We start from the raw sequence: 13,423 nt of genomic DNA, 5'->3' as shown, positions 1-13,423 counted from the left end.
TTTTATTTCTAAAACTTATTTATATTAAAATTTCATAAATGTAAATAGTCCGTTAAAAATAGTTAACTGTAATAGTTTTATTCTTACACAAGGCATAATTAACTAACACAATATAATTATATAACAATAGCAGTCAAATTAAACTTACAAGGTTCCAGAGTAACGATATGTGGAGTGGGTGTTGGAGCATTGGTTGTGCCAGTTGGTCCAGCAGTTGTATGGATAGAGAAGGGTACAGTGGGCTGCAGTGTTGTGTAAGAGGTTGAGTAGCAGCCAATGTAGTTGAGTCTCAATCCAGGACCGCTTGCTGCCCAGGTTACAGGTATAACTCGTACATATTTGGCCAGAGTGATCTGCAAGGAATCATTAGTTAGATTTTCATCATTTTTGTTACTTAATTTTCATTTAACAATATTATAGTAATGTTCCCTGATGTAAAAGTAGTTTGTGTTATAAAATCCAGGATTACATATCCAAATTTAAATTAGTTTTTTTCTAATCAAAATAATTAAAAAACTGTTCTTGGTAATAGATGTAATTACAAAACAAAGTAAAATTAAAATATGTCAGTAATACATTAAGCTCGGAAATAAAAATCAATTATGGTAGAATTAAGAACAAAATAAGTTTATCTTTTTACTTATTTTTTAAAAATCTGCATTATTTGAGGGAGTTCACTAAATGATTGGAAATAAATAAAATGTAGAAACTTACACGAGGGAAGAAGTTAGTTATAACAGAATCCTTATCAGAGTTTCCAGTGAAAACAATGGTGTTGCCATCATTGTCACGCACTGGGTAGAAAGTGTAGCCGTCCAAGCTGGTGCTGACTGTGAAACTGGACACCCACTTGTCTGCATTGGGGCTGCCCTGGGTCAGAATACCTGAGAGGTTTTTGGCTGACAGGAACTCGACTTGGTGCCACTGGTTTTGGTTCACAACACTGAAACAATGTGGAGTTTATTCTGTCAGATCATATGTATTTTTACTTGAAGTTTTGTCATAATCCCAAATAAAAAAGTAATTGAATGGTTTAAAAATTATCACCTATAATTTTAAAAACAATAATCTTATAGAAATAAAAAACAAGCGTTCTAAAAAAAAACCCACAAAAATAAATAAAAAACTTCAAAAAAAAAAGATCAAATTTCATTGAAATAAACTGTATCAGGATGAGTAAAAAAATCAACATACCCAGGAATCCAGGAGCTCAACTTGTTGTAAAGTCTACCAGCTGAGGCAACTGTTTGAGGTCCAGCGTAGCTAGAAGCTGTGAACTGGTTGTCTGCTACAAAAGCTGGCAGGTCAAGGTCCATTGGTACATTACAAATGATCTCTGGAATAAGGTATTAAAGAATTGTAGACTCTTTAACAGATGGCAGTGAACTAGATATATAAATTAGAATCAACTTTTTAAAAGATGACTGTAGATAGATAAAATAGAATCAACTTTTTAAAAGACGACTGTAGATAGATAACTAGAATCAACTTTTTAAATGGATAAACTAGAATAAACTTTTTAAAACATGGCTGTGAACCAGATAGATAAACTAGAATCAACTTTTTAAAAGATGGCTGTGAACTAGAAAGATAAACTAGAATCAAATTTTTAAAAGATGACATTAACAATGTGGGTAAACTAGAATCAAGTATCTCTACAAGGTGAAGGTTAGGGCAGCTTACCTGGTGCATGTGTGAAGGGTGTAGGAGGTCCTGTGTAGGTGGGTATGTTCATGCCAGGTGGGAATTCTAGGTATGGCAGTGGTGAAGGGGGGTGACATCCATAGATATCAAATCTCAACGCTACAGAATTATGGGACTCCACTGGTCTAATCTGAATGTACCTAGCTACAATAGTAGGGAAGTAGTTGGTCACAGGGGTGAACTGGTCAGTGTTGCCATCAAACACCACTGGGCTGCCTGTGCTGGATTTCACTGGCTCATACTTTATACTGTCGTTACTATAGTAAACAGTGTATTTTGTCACCCAAGATGGCTGGTCAGCATTGCCTTGTGTGGTGACCCCTGAGATTTCATAGGGTGAGAGGAAGTCCACTTGGATGTAGGGATTGTTATCCGTTGCGCTGGAAATTTTAAAGAAATAATTTAAAATTATAGGCTATATACTGTTTTAAGTGCTTGATCTTAGATTATTTGCTTTGTAACACTTTAACAATTGTACATTATTTTCTTATAGAATTATAACAATTAACAATCTATTTTTAGCCTAGACTTTTAGTGGGTAAATAAAAAAAAAATGTAACAAATTGACACCATAATATATAACATTATAGAAATTCCTAGGAGTGAAATATATGACACACTAAGGTGACATATCATGTTGTATGGTAAACCTATAAAACTTTTCCATTAGTTAGGTTCCTCTGGTAGATGTAGCAATTGTTACAGATAAGCCTTGAAATTACATTAAGTTATAGCTAGATCTAGAAGATTTACTGAAATATAGATACCAGTGTGAAATATTATGTTATATCATAGACATAACAAGATGATGTATGTGATGACATGTAATGTTAAGGCATGTCATGTTTGTTGAATTGTGTCATGTCATGTCACATCACATCACATCATTCACATACCTAGGTGACCAGGCACCAGCTAGTGAGCCATCTCTGTTGGTGTAGAGTCGACCTCGTGATGGGGCGTGGAACACATCCAGTGAACTGGAGGCTGTCAGCTGACTTTCTTTGACAAGCAAAGGATTGCTAACTCCCATAGGCACATCACAAGCTGAAAAACCAGCACTTATTAATTAAAATTGTTTAAAATAATGCAAAATATAAGTGAAACATTTATTTCATCCTATTTTTGGAATAACACCATTCATTAAATTTCTAAACAAAAAAACTGCTTTGAATTTAAAAATCAAATCATCTATATTTCTTGAAGATTAGTCCCATTTATTGCACAATAACATACCTACTATATTACAGACTTTAATTAATAATTTTTCAGCTTTTATATCAATATTTAAACAAAGTCAAAACATAGCTCAATATAAGCAGAGCAATGTTGTTAAGTGAATTAACAATAAATTTTAGTAGTGTCCTTACTTGGCTTGGCAGGCAATGTTGGTGCAAGTGTTGGTCCAGTTCCTGGTGTAGGTGTAGAGCCAGTGGGTGGTGATGGTGTGATGATGATCTGAGAAGGTGAATCTGGTTTACATCCCATGACGTCAAACCTGAGGCCTACACCAGCAGGTGATGCCTTGACAGGTACGATCTTCAAGTACTGGGCTATAATGTCACGGTTGAATAAATTCCTCACAGGTGTTGTACTGTCTGTGTTACCACTGAACAGGTAAGGTGTCTGGTCACCAGGGTTCTCAGTGTAAGGTGTGAAGTCCACACCATTCATACTGTAGTAGACGTTGAACTTTTCTACCCAGCGACTGCCGTCTGGACTGCCTTGAGTTTCCACCCCAGAAAGCAACTTTGGCTCCATGAAATTGACCATGATCCATGACTGAGCTTCTGGCCTACAATATCATTTATTTCAAAACATCATTCTCAATAATAAATAAACTGGTTGATTGGACAATAGAATATTACCTAATTAAAATTGATACTTGTTTTAAATTCATTTTTTATTGTTTGTTTATCAAGAAGAAAATGAAACATTTACAGCTTTCAACAAAAAAAGATGTTTAACAAGTCTATTATTGACATCTCAGTTGTTCAATCAAAAAATGTCTCAGGTTAAGCAAGAAAATATTTTAAAATAAAACTGATTAAAATTTAAGCAGTTAGTGTCAACATTTTTCATTTTATAGTTTCTAAATTATTGTATATGAGACAGTTGGAAGTAGTCTCAGAAGTAATTGAAAAAGATGACGCTGTTGGATGAGAAATGTATTAAGGATGAGGTCAGATGAAATTACAGCAATTGTGCTGGATTGAAAGTTCAAGGGAAAAAAGACAGGAAGTCCTGGGAAGACATGGAGATATACAGGAAAAAAATAATTAGCAAGAGTCAGACTATCTTAGGACAGATAAGAAAGTGGCCAGAGACTTGCAAAAGGGGAAAGAACTGGCTGCCTCATGTGTCCAGGGCACCTATATGAATAGATGGAGATGCTACAAGAGCAGTAACTGCATGTTAGTCACATACCCAGGAATCCAAGATCCTCCACTGGTAGGAGACAGAAGATTGTAAAGTCTGCCGTCTGCTGCTGAGTGCAAGCTGTCAATATTGGAGGATGACGTCAGCTGGCCGTCTGCTACTACGTAATGGTTGCTGACACCCATAGGAAGGAGACACACTGGTGGGATCAAAGGAATAATATTAGTAACAATAATAATATTTCAATTAGCTACATAGTGTATAGTAAGCATTACTTAAGTAAGCATTTTTAAGTAAGCTTCACACAACTGAAACCATTATACTTTTGTAATAAATTAAAACTTAAGTAAGAACTATAACTCTGAAATAAAAATAGAATAGCCTACCCTTTGGAGGTGGTATAACAAGAGGTGTGGGTGAAGGAGTTGGTTCATTGGAAGGTCTGACTGAGGAATATAATGGAGGAGCTTCTGTGCTAGGTCTGGGGGTTGTTGGGGGTGGTGTGTACTGAGGTGCCCGTGTGGTGACAGCTTTTTCTTTAGACGGGTTACATCCAAACACATCGAATCTGAAAAAGTCAATTGTTTGTTGTTGTTCAATAATGAGTGATTTTTAACATGACTTGCATTTAATCAGAAGAAGATAAATATTTGTACAAAGTAGTTCAATTTGGAGACATTTTTAGATAATGTATTTAGCTTGTCATAAATGTAATAAATTTATACTTGTTAAATAGAATTTTAATTTCTAAGTTTTACAGAGATAACTAAGTTGAAGAAATAAAATTAATGAATACGTTAAGTAACTTCACTTTGATAAAGTAAATTTCATACCTTAGAGCCACACCAGAGTGGCTGTTGACTGGGACAATTCGAATGTACCGCGCTAGGATATTTTTAACAAAGAAGTTAGCAGCGGGTGTATCAGAGTCTGTGTTGCCTGGGAATATTTTCACAATGCCGTCTTGATTCTCAGAGTAGGGAGTAAAGTTCACACCATCAACGCTGGTGTAGACTTTGTACTCAGTGACCCATTTTTCTTCCTGACCTTCACCTTGTGTTACTACTCCAGACAAGTATTTCAATTCTTGGAAGTCTACCTCAATGTAGGGTGACACATCAGTGGCACTAAATCAGTAGAAAAAGACAAATTATCTTTAACATATACCATAAATATAACAACAAGAGTGGTGAGTGTTGGAAAAGTCTATAAACGTAATTAATCAGTGAATTTTTACAATTTACCTAATGTACAAATATCTCTTTGGAAATGTAATTGTGACTTTATAATTTTACAAAAACTATTTTATATAGCAAGCTAGTTTTTAGCAGTTAAAAACAATAATAAAATGTAATTACAGTGGCATCCAAGAGCCTTGATAATAGCTGGCAGACAATCTGCCATACTCTGGCCCATGTTGGTTTACACTGGAGGAAGCTGTCAACTGTTTGTCCTCAACTATTCTCAAGTTCTGCACACCCATCTCCTTTATGCACACTACAAATTATAAATAATAATTTTTTAAAGTCTGAGATAATTTCTTAAATTAAATTAAAAACAAACTGATAATTTGATGCTTTATAACAAATCAGCAGTGAATATTTACTCAAACACGAAATGGCTCAACGGATATGCAGTGAATACTGAATCAAACACAGGGCAGGACAGATCAGCAGTGAATAGTTACTCAAACCCTACATGGTTCAACAGATTCACAGTGAATACCGAATCAAACACTTACATGGCTCAAGTGTAGTATACTTGGGTGGTGACAGAGTTGGGTAGGTAACACTTGGGGTGAGGCCAGGAGCTAAAGTTATCACAGGCTGGAGGAAGGGTACAGTGGGAACTGGTGTAGGCGCAGAAGAAGTGAAGCAGCCGATGTAGTTTAGTCTGAGACCAGGTCCATTTGGTGCCCAGCTCAGAGGTTCAAGACGAACAAATCTGGCCAAAATCATCTGAAAAATTCATCCCAATTATATGGTGATATAAGCTAAGAGAAATTTTTGTTTAGAAAAGTAGTTTGTAAAAATGTAATAGAATATATTTTTTATATGAGAAAATGAAAAAACTAAAATGTAGTTTTAAAATGTTTTTTGAATAAAATATGATAGCAAAATACTTAACAACAAAAATAAAAATTCAAATATTTCTCATATATAAAAATAAAACAGTGTTGTAAATAAATTACAGAATGCTATAAAGTCAAATGTATATGTTTTAAAAAATAGGAAAAAAAACCATAGTAAAGATATAAAATACAGAAGTGTAATCACTGGGTATAAGCATTAAAGCTACAAAAATAAAGAGAAAAGTATAAAGAGAAGATATTATTGAAGAGGAAAAACAGCACATAATTTACTTACATGTGGGAAGTAATTCCTTATTGTAGAATCTTTGTCTGAGTTTCCGGTGTAGATAACTCTAGAGCCGTCACTGTTACGCACTGGGTAGAATGTGTAGCCATCCATGCTGGTGCTGACTGTGAAGGATGACACCCATTTCTCTGCATTGGGACTGCCCTGTGTGAGAACACCTGACAGGTTCTGGGGTGTCAGGAAATCTACCTGGTGCCACTGGTTCCTGTCAACAACTCTGGAAAAAAATAAAGCATACTTTGAAGGTGCGTCTCACTATTGCTATATTCACACAACATACCTTACTAAAAAATATATAAGCCACTAAAAGTCATTGTTAATAGTGATTAAACAGTAGATATGAATATTGTTGAATATTATAGTTTGGATTAAAAAGGTGCTACCATTGTTTAAGATTTTGTTTTAAATTAAATTTTTGATAAATTAATCATGTTTTTATTCTTATTTTTTTTCAAATACTTTTATTGTACTGAAAAATCTATTTCAGAATAATAGCTACAGCAAAGTCTATTCATTTATACTACTTCAAGGGTAGAAATTATAAACAGGATGGCTTTGGACAGATGAGTGAGAATTAAAGGCAAATGTAATATGGTGTGTATGTAACTTTAACTAAGTGTCAGTAAAATAGTAGATAAAGATGAGTTACATACCTTGGGACCCAGGAGGAATATGGGTAATCAAGTCTTCCTTTTCCTGCAGAGGTGGCTGGTTCAGCATAGCTTGATGCTGACAGTTGACTGTCAAGAACCAGATTAGACTTGTCCACATTCATTGGCACATTACATAATAAACCTGAATCCAACAAAAAAAAATTACTTTTAAAAATCAATGTAAAACATGATGAGCATACAAAAACTTATTTTAATTAGTGAATTAGTATATTGATATGTTCTAAATATTAATATATTCTAATAAATTTTGATATGTTGTAACATATTTTAATGTATTGTAATGTATTTTAAAATATTGAAGTAAATTTTAATATATTATAAGAAATTAAATATTTTGTAATAATTTATATATATTGAAGTAAATTTGAATATGGTGTAAACATTTGATTTAAGTAGATGAAAATAAAAATATTTGAGTATATGCTCAAGTCCTGACCTGGAGGTAGAACAAAAGGAACAAAAGGCGTCTGTGGGACTCTAGTGGTCGCAGTACCAGGTGTAGCTGTAGTGGGGTAACCAAACGAAGGTGTCTCTAGGTAAACTGGCACAGGTGAAGGCACAGGTGTTGGTACAGGTGAGCGACATCCTAACAGATTAAACCTCAGAGCTACATCGTTATGGGATTCCACTGGCCTGATTAGAATGTACTGAGCTACAACTGTTGGGAAGAAATTTTTGACCGGCGTATGCTGGTCAGTGTTGCCATTAAAAACAACAGGGCTGTCAGTTTTATCCAGGATGGGCTGGAAGTGTTCACCATCATTGCTGTAGTACACAGTGTACTTGGTGACCCAAGATGGCTGGTCAGCACTGCCTTGTGTGACCACTCCAGAGATTTCATAAGGCTCGTAAAAGTTCACTTGGATATATGGATCTTTGTCAGTTACACTGAAATGTATAGTATAGTTTTTGTTACATTTTGAAAAAAAAAATATAGTGTGTTAAAAGCAAATGACTTAATAAATTGTATTATCACACAAACAAATGCTGGCATTGGTCAGTTTTAAGTGTGTGTATACCTAGGTGACCAGCCTCCTGCCATAGAGCCATCTGTACCAGCAGTAAGTCGACCCCGGGATGGGCCATGGAACTCATCCTTCATACTGGACGCGGTCAGCTGCTTGTCACTAATTATCATGGGGTTTGTTAGGCCCATAGGGATATCACAGGCTAAAAAAAAGAAAAAAATTATATACAAGCAAAATTTTAAAACCAAAAAAACCAAGCTATATTAAACTGTCCCAACAATAATATAGAAGTTCTTAAAAAAATGTCAGAATAGCTAATCAAGGCTACTTTTGTACCCTTAATGTTAAATAATTGCAATATTAACTGAAAAAAAGCCACATACTGTATTGTCCTAGCAGAATGTTTATAGTTAGATGTATAAGAATGTTTTATAATAATTATATATTAAAATGTGTTTGATTGGTTAAATTTCTAAAGCGTTTCTTTACTTAAGGCAACAAAACACAATATATTGTATATTCATTTCAAGGCCTAAATATATTTTGAAAGTTTAGGCAAAAAATATTTTCTTACAGATAGTTGGTGGCAGCGTTGGTCCTGTGCCTATAGTTGGTACAAGGGTGGAGCCAGTCACTGTGGGAGGGGTGGGTGTAATAATCTCTGCTGGGACTGTTGGCTTACATCCCATGATGTCAAACCTGAGGCCTACACCTGCAGGTGATGCCTGGACTGGAACAATCTTCACATACTGGGCTATGATGTCACGGTTGAATAAATTCCTCACAGGTGTTGTACTGTCTGTGTTACCATTGAACAGGTAAGGGGTCTGGTCACCAGGATTCTCAGTGTAAGGAATAAAATCTTTTCCATTCAAGCTGTAGTAGACGTTAAACTTTTCCACCCAACGAGATGAATCTGGACTGCCTTGTGTCACCACTCCAGAGATGAGTTTTGGTTCGTTGAAGTTGACCATTATCCATTGATTAGAGCCAGGGCTGTTGAAATAAAACAATTTTACAGCATTTAAAATAAATTTTTTAAATTGTTTTTTATCTAAAGGTATATCAGGGGGAGAGTTTGCATGGAGTGTACATTCACAATTTTTTTTTTCTTTTATATAGTGCCAGCAAAAATTTTAATCTTTATTCCCCCCCCCTATGCATACAAAGAACCTGTATTGGTAATGTCAGCCTTATGATGAGGTTAGGATCAAAACTATTGAATAAATGAAATTTTTTAATTCAAACAACTCTAACCCAGGAATCCATGATCCACCGGATGTGCTGGAGACAGCATTGAACAGCCGGCCATCTGCTGCTGTATGGTTGCTGTTGAGCTGTGAGGATGCTGTCAGTTGGGCATCAGTGACGAAGTAATGGCTGCTCACACCCATAGGGATCAGGCAAACTTTAGGAAATATGGGTACATGTTTTAGAAACATTCTACAAGGAAATATGGGATACATGTTTTACAAACAATCTACAATGAAATATGGGATACATGTTTTACAAACAATTCACAAGGAAATATGCGATACATGTTTAGAAACAATCCACAAGGAAATATGGGATACAAGTTTTACAAACAATCTACAAGGAAATATGGGATACATGTTTTTAGAAACATTCTAAATCGAAATATGGGATATATGTTTTAGAAACAATTTACAAGAAAATATGCGATACATGTTTTAGAAACAATCCACAAGGAAATATGGGATAAATGTTTTACAAACAATCTACAAATTGACGTGAGAGAAAAGTATAATAAAAAGTGCATGTTTTTTTTTTAAATTTTAGCTGAGTGAGATTGGCGAAGTAAATTAATACATGTAAAACTGAAAGAGGTGATAGATCTCCAGTCAATTTTGTGTTTTCATGTATATAATTACTAACTGTGGTTGCTTATGTTCATATGTTTACTCTAACGTGAGTTAGGTACCCATTAGAGCTGGGTGGACTCAGACACATTCTACTGACTTGAACCCGGATTTGAACTTGAGACTTAGCAGTCTAGCTCTTTACTACTAGGCCGCACCATCCCATATTGTGTGTCATGTAACATGTACATTATTTGGACTGAATGAATTAAAATGTGACTTATTTATTTGATCAGCCAGCAAAGAATAAGCCAATGACAATCTTACCATTAGGTGGAGGTAGAGTGGATGCTGTTGGTGCAGTTGGTGCTCCAGTTGTCAGAGTTGGGGCATCAGTTAAAGGTTTGGGTGTTGGTGATGTTGTGTATGGAGGTGCGTGGGTGCTAATATGTTCAATCTCCTTAGATGGGTTACAACCTAGAACATCAAACCTGGAGAATTTTTTAACTACGGTTAAAATTTAATGGTTCACTTTTTTAAGTATCAGTTAAAATATAAACTACTACTGGTTACATTTTTGAAAAGAAATACCAGTATTAAAATGTTAATTTGTTACAATTAAATAAAATTAAATAATATTTTAAAGACATGAAAAAATGATCACGTTGTTTCTCATAGAGATTAAATTTGTTTCATTCATTTATTATTTTAATAAAACTGTAGTGATTAGCTACATTAGTTACAGATGAAAATGTAGCTTGGTTGCTGTTTGAGTAAAAATGTAGATAATGTTTTAAATTATTCACATACCTCAAAGCAAAACCATTGTGGCTATTGACTGGTACTATCCTTATGTACTGGGCCATGATGTTCTTAACAAAATAGTTTGTGACTGGTGTGTTGGTGTCAGTGTTAGCAGTAAAGATTTTGGCCACTCCATCTTGTTTATCAGAATACGGGTAGTAATCAACTCCATCTAAGCTTAGGTAGACTTGGTACTCTGTGGTCCACTTCTCTTCCCGACCTTCACCTTGTGTAACCACAGCAGACAAGAATTTGGGTTCTTGGAAGTTGACTTGAATGTAGGGCGAGTTGTCTGTTTCCCTGTGGGAGAAATATGGATTAGAATAAAATGTGAAAGTTTACATTATAAAAAATGTGCAGAATTTTAAAAATATCTTTGCATAGAAATGAGTAAACATTTTTTAATACTTACAGTGGAATCCATTTTCTTTGATAAAAATCATTTAATAATATCTTAACATAGAAATCTATATCATCATGGTACTTACAGTGGAACCCATGAGCTTTGACAGACATCCTTTAAAAATATCTCAACATAGAAATCTATATCATGTGATGGTACTTAAAGTGGAACCCATGAGCTTTGATAGACATCCTTTAATAATATCTTAACATAGAAATCTATGACAATGTCAAGGTACTTACAGTGGAACCCATGAGCTTTGATAGACATCCTCAGACAGTCTGGCATATTGTGACCCATGTCCATTGACGCTGGAAGATGCTGATATCCATTGGTCTTGAATAATTCTTTGATTCTGTAGTCCCATTTTTTTGTTACACACTGTGAGAAATAAACAGCATTGTGTAAACTGTTTAAAATCAATCAACCAATACAAATACCTTTTACTTTATGTATTTGTTACAACAAACTTAACATTCACTACTATAAAGCAAAGTTTCTTTCAGGCATCTCTTCTTGGGGACAGGGTCAACTTATAGATTTTAAGCATGCCCCCCCCTCCCGAAAGTTTCAAAACACTGCTAAACAGAACTTCTGTCTTACTTGGTTCTTGAGTTACAGTTGGTGGGGATGCCGTAGGAATGTTGTAAAGTGGTGGAGGGCTGCCTGTTGATATGATGGGGATCCCAATGGGCCCGGTGTAGGGCTGGAGGAATGGCACTGTTGGTCGAGGTGTGATGAGGGGTGAGCACCCAATGTAGTTTAAGCGCAGGCCAGGCCCATGTGGCGCCCAGGTGACAGGTGTAAGGCGAACATACCTGGCCACAACCATCTGTAGATAGTTGAATTTTTAAGTTTTTCAATAATGCAATAATTTCATCTTTTTTAAATACTGATGTAGATATATGAAGTATTAAAATAGAATTGACAATCAAGTTAGGTATTATGAGTGGTTTTATGCAATGGGAAGGGATACACAAGCAATTATGTTGTAAATAGACTATGTATAAAAAATTACATAAAATGGGAGGAGCGATATATAAGGGATGTGCATGATAGAGGAGCTACCATGTCCAGTGATGGAAAGAGCTACCATGTACAGTGATGGGAAGAGCTACCATGTCCAGTAATGGGAAGAGCTACCATGTCCAGTAATGGGAAGAGCTACCATGTACAGTGACCATGTCCAGTGATGGGAAGAGCTACCATGTCCAGTAATGAGAAGAGCTACCATGTCCAGTAATGGGAAGAGCTACCATGTCCAGTAATGGGAAGAGCTACCATGTCCAGTGATGAGAAGAGCTACCATGTCCAGTGATGGGAAGAGCTACCATGTCCAGTGATGGGAAGAGCTACCATGTCCAGAGACCATGTCCAGTGATGGTGACAGCTATGATATTTGTTCTACTCACATGAGGGAAATAGTTCCTGATCACTGAGTCCTTGTCTGTGTTGCCACCGAATATTATCACATTACCATCAGCATTTGTCAGTGGGTAGAAGTTGCTCCCATCCATGCTGGTACTGATGGTGTAGGAGGTGACCCACTGCTCAGCATTTGGACTTCCTTGTGTTAAAATACCTGACAAGTTCTGAGCTGACAGGAAGTCTACTTGATGCCACTGGTTCTTATCAGCAATGCTGTAATAATAATAACAGAAGTTTTAGTCATACAGACGGGTGAGTTTACAACAGGGATTGCAGTACAGTACGGGTATTTAAGCTATGAGAATTTAAAACAAGAAATAATAAATTGTTTAGATGCTTGAAGCCAATCCTTTTTTAAGAAATACAATTGACAGCACTGTATTTAGTGTATTTAGGTAATGTTTTGTTACAAAGATCTGATTATATAAATACAATTACAGTATAGGATTTAGATAATGTTTTGATGGTATAACTTCTAACATTGAAGATACCCACTTTGGTATCCAGGATTTAGATATTTTGATGGTATAACTTCTAACATTGAAGATACCCACTTTAGTACCCAAGATTTAGAAAATGTTTTGATGATATAACTTCTAACATTGAAGATACCCACTTTAGTACCCAGGATTTAGAAAATGTTTTGATGATATAACTTCTAACATTGAAGATACCGACCTTGGTACCCAGGATGACAGTTGGTTATTTAGCCTGCCTTCTGAGGCACCTGTCAGTGGTCCAGCTTGACTAGATGCGGTCAGTTGTAGACCTGTTACCGTAGTAGGCTGGTCCACAGTCATTGGTACATTACAAAGCATATCTGAAATAATTAATCAAGTAACTTTTTGATTTCAGGCCAGACAAT

General features: G+C 35.5%; 1 protein-coding gene across 4 annotated transcripts in view; it reads right to left on the bottom strand.

Annotated features, from left to right (window-relative positions):
* Positions 1-13,423, bottom strand: part of LOC131940672 (uncharacterized) — a 101,620-nt gene that overhangs the window by 23,879 nt on the left and 64,318 nt on the right. For all 4 annotated transcript variants that reach the window (XM_059299400.1, XM_059299401.1, XM_059299403.1 and 1 more), the window contains 23 exons: positions 13,237-13,378; positions 12,543-12,771; positions 11,734-11,962; positions 11,373-11,511; positions 10,734-11,027; positions 10,251-10,414; positions 9,361-9,511; positions 8,678-9,099; positions 8,155-8,305; positions 7,572-8,023; positions 7,115-7,256; positions 6,450-6,678; positions 5,825-6,041; positions 5,442-5,580; positions 4,917-5,210; positions 4,470-4,651; positions 4,132-4,282; positions 3,075-3,499; positions 2,601-2,751; positions 1,684-2,084; positions 1,195-1,336; positions 715-943; positions 149-353 (listed from right to left, as the gene is read on the bottom strand). In XM_059299400.1, the coding sequence (XP_059155383.1) occupies positions 149-353; positions 715-943; positions 1,195-1,336; positions 1,684-2,084; positions 2,601-2,751; positions 3,075-3,499; positions 4,132-4,282; positions 4,470-4,651; positions 4,917-5,210; positions 5,442-5,580; positions 5,825-6,041; positions 6,450-6,678; positions 7,115-7,256; positions 7,572-8,023; positions 8,155-8,305; positions 8,678-9,099; positions 9,361-9,511; positions 10,251-10,414; positions 10,734-11,027; positions 11,373-11,511; positions 11,734-11,962; positions 12,543-12,771; positions 13,237-13,378 (5,280 nt within the window). The remainder of the gene's footprint in view (positions 1-148; positions 354-714; positions 944-1,194; positions 1,337-1,683; positions 2,085-2,600; positions 2,752-3,074; positions 3,500-4,131; positions 4,283-4,469; positions 4,652-4,916; positions 5,211-5,441; positions 5,581-5,824; positions 6,042-6,449; positions 6,679-7,114; positions 7,257-7,571; positions 8,024-8,154; positions 8,306-8,677; positions 9,100-9,360; positions 9,512-10,250; positions 10,415-10,733; positions 11,028-11,372; positions 11,512-11,733; positions 11,963-12,542; positions 12,772-13,236; positions 13,379-13,423) is intronic.

The sequence above is a fragment of the Physella acuta genome, unplaced genomic scaffold (genome assembly GCF_028476545.2).
Source record: "Physella acuta isolate Inbredline_101_S28 unplaced genomic scaffold, ASM2847654v3 ptg000325l, whole genome shotgun sequence".
NCBI classification, from domain to species: Eukaryota; Metazoa; Mollusca; class Gastropoda; family Physidae; genus Physella; species Physella acuta.
This window is presented reverse-complemented; position numbering and strand designations above follow the sequence as displayed.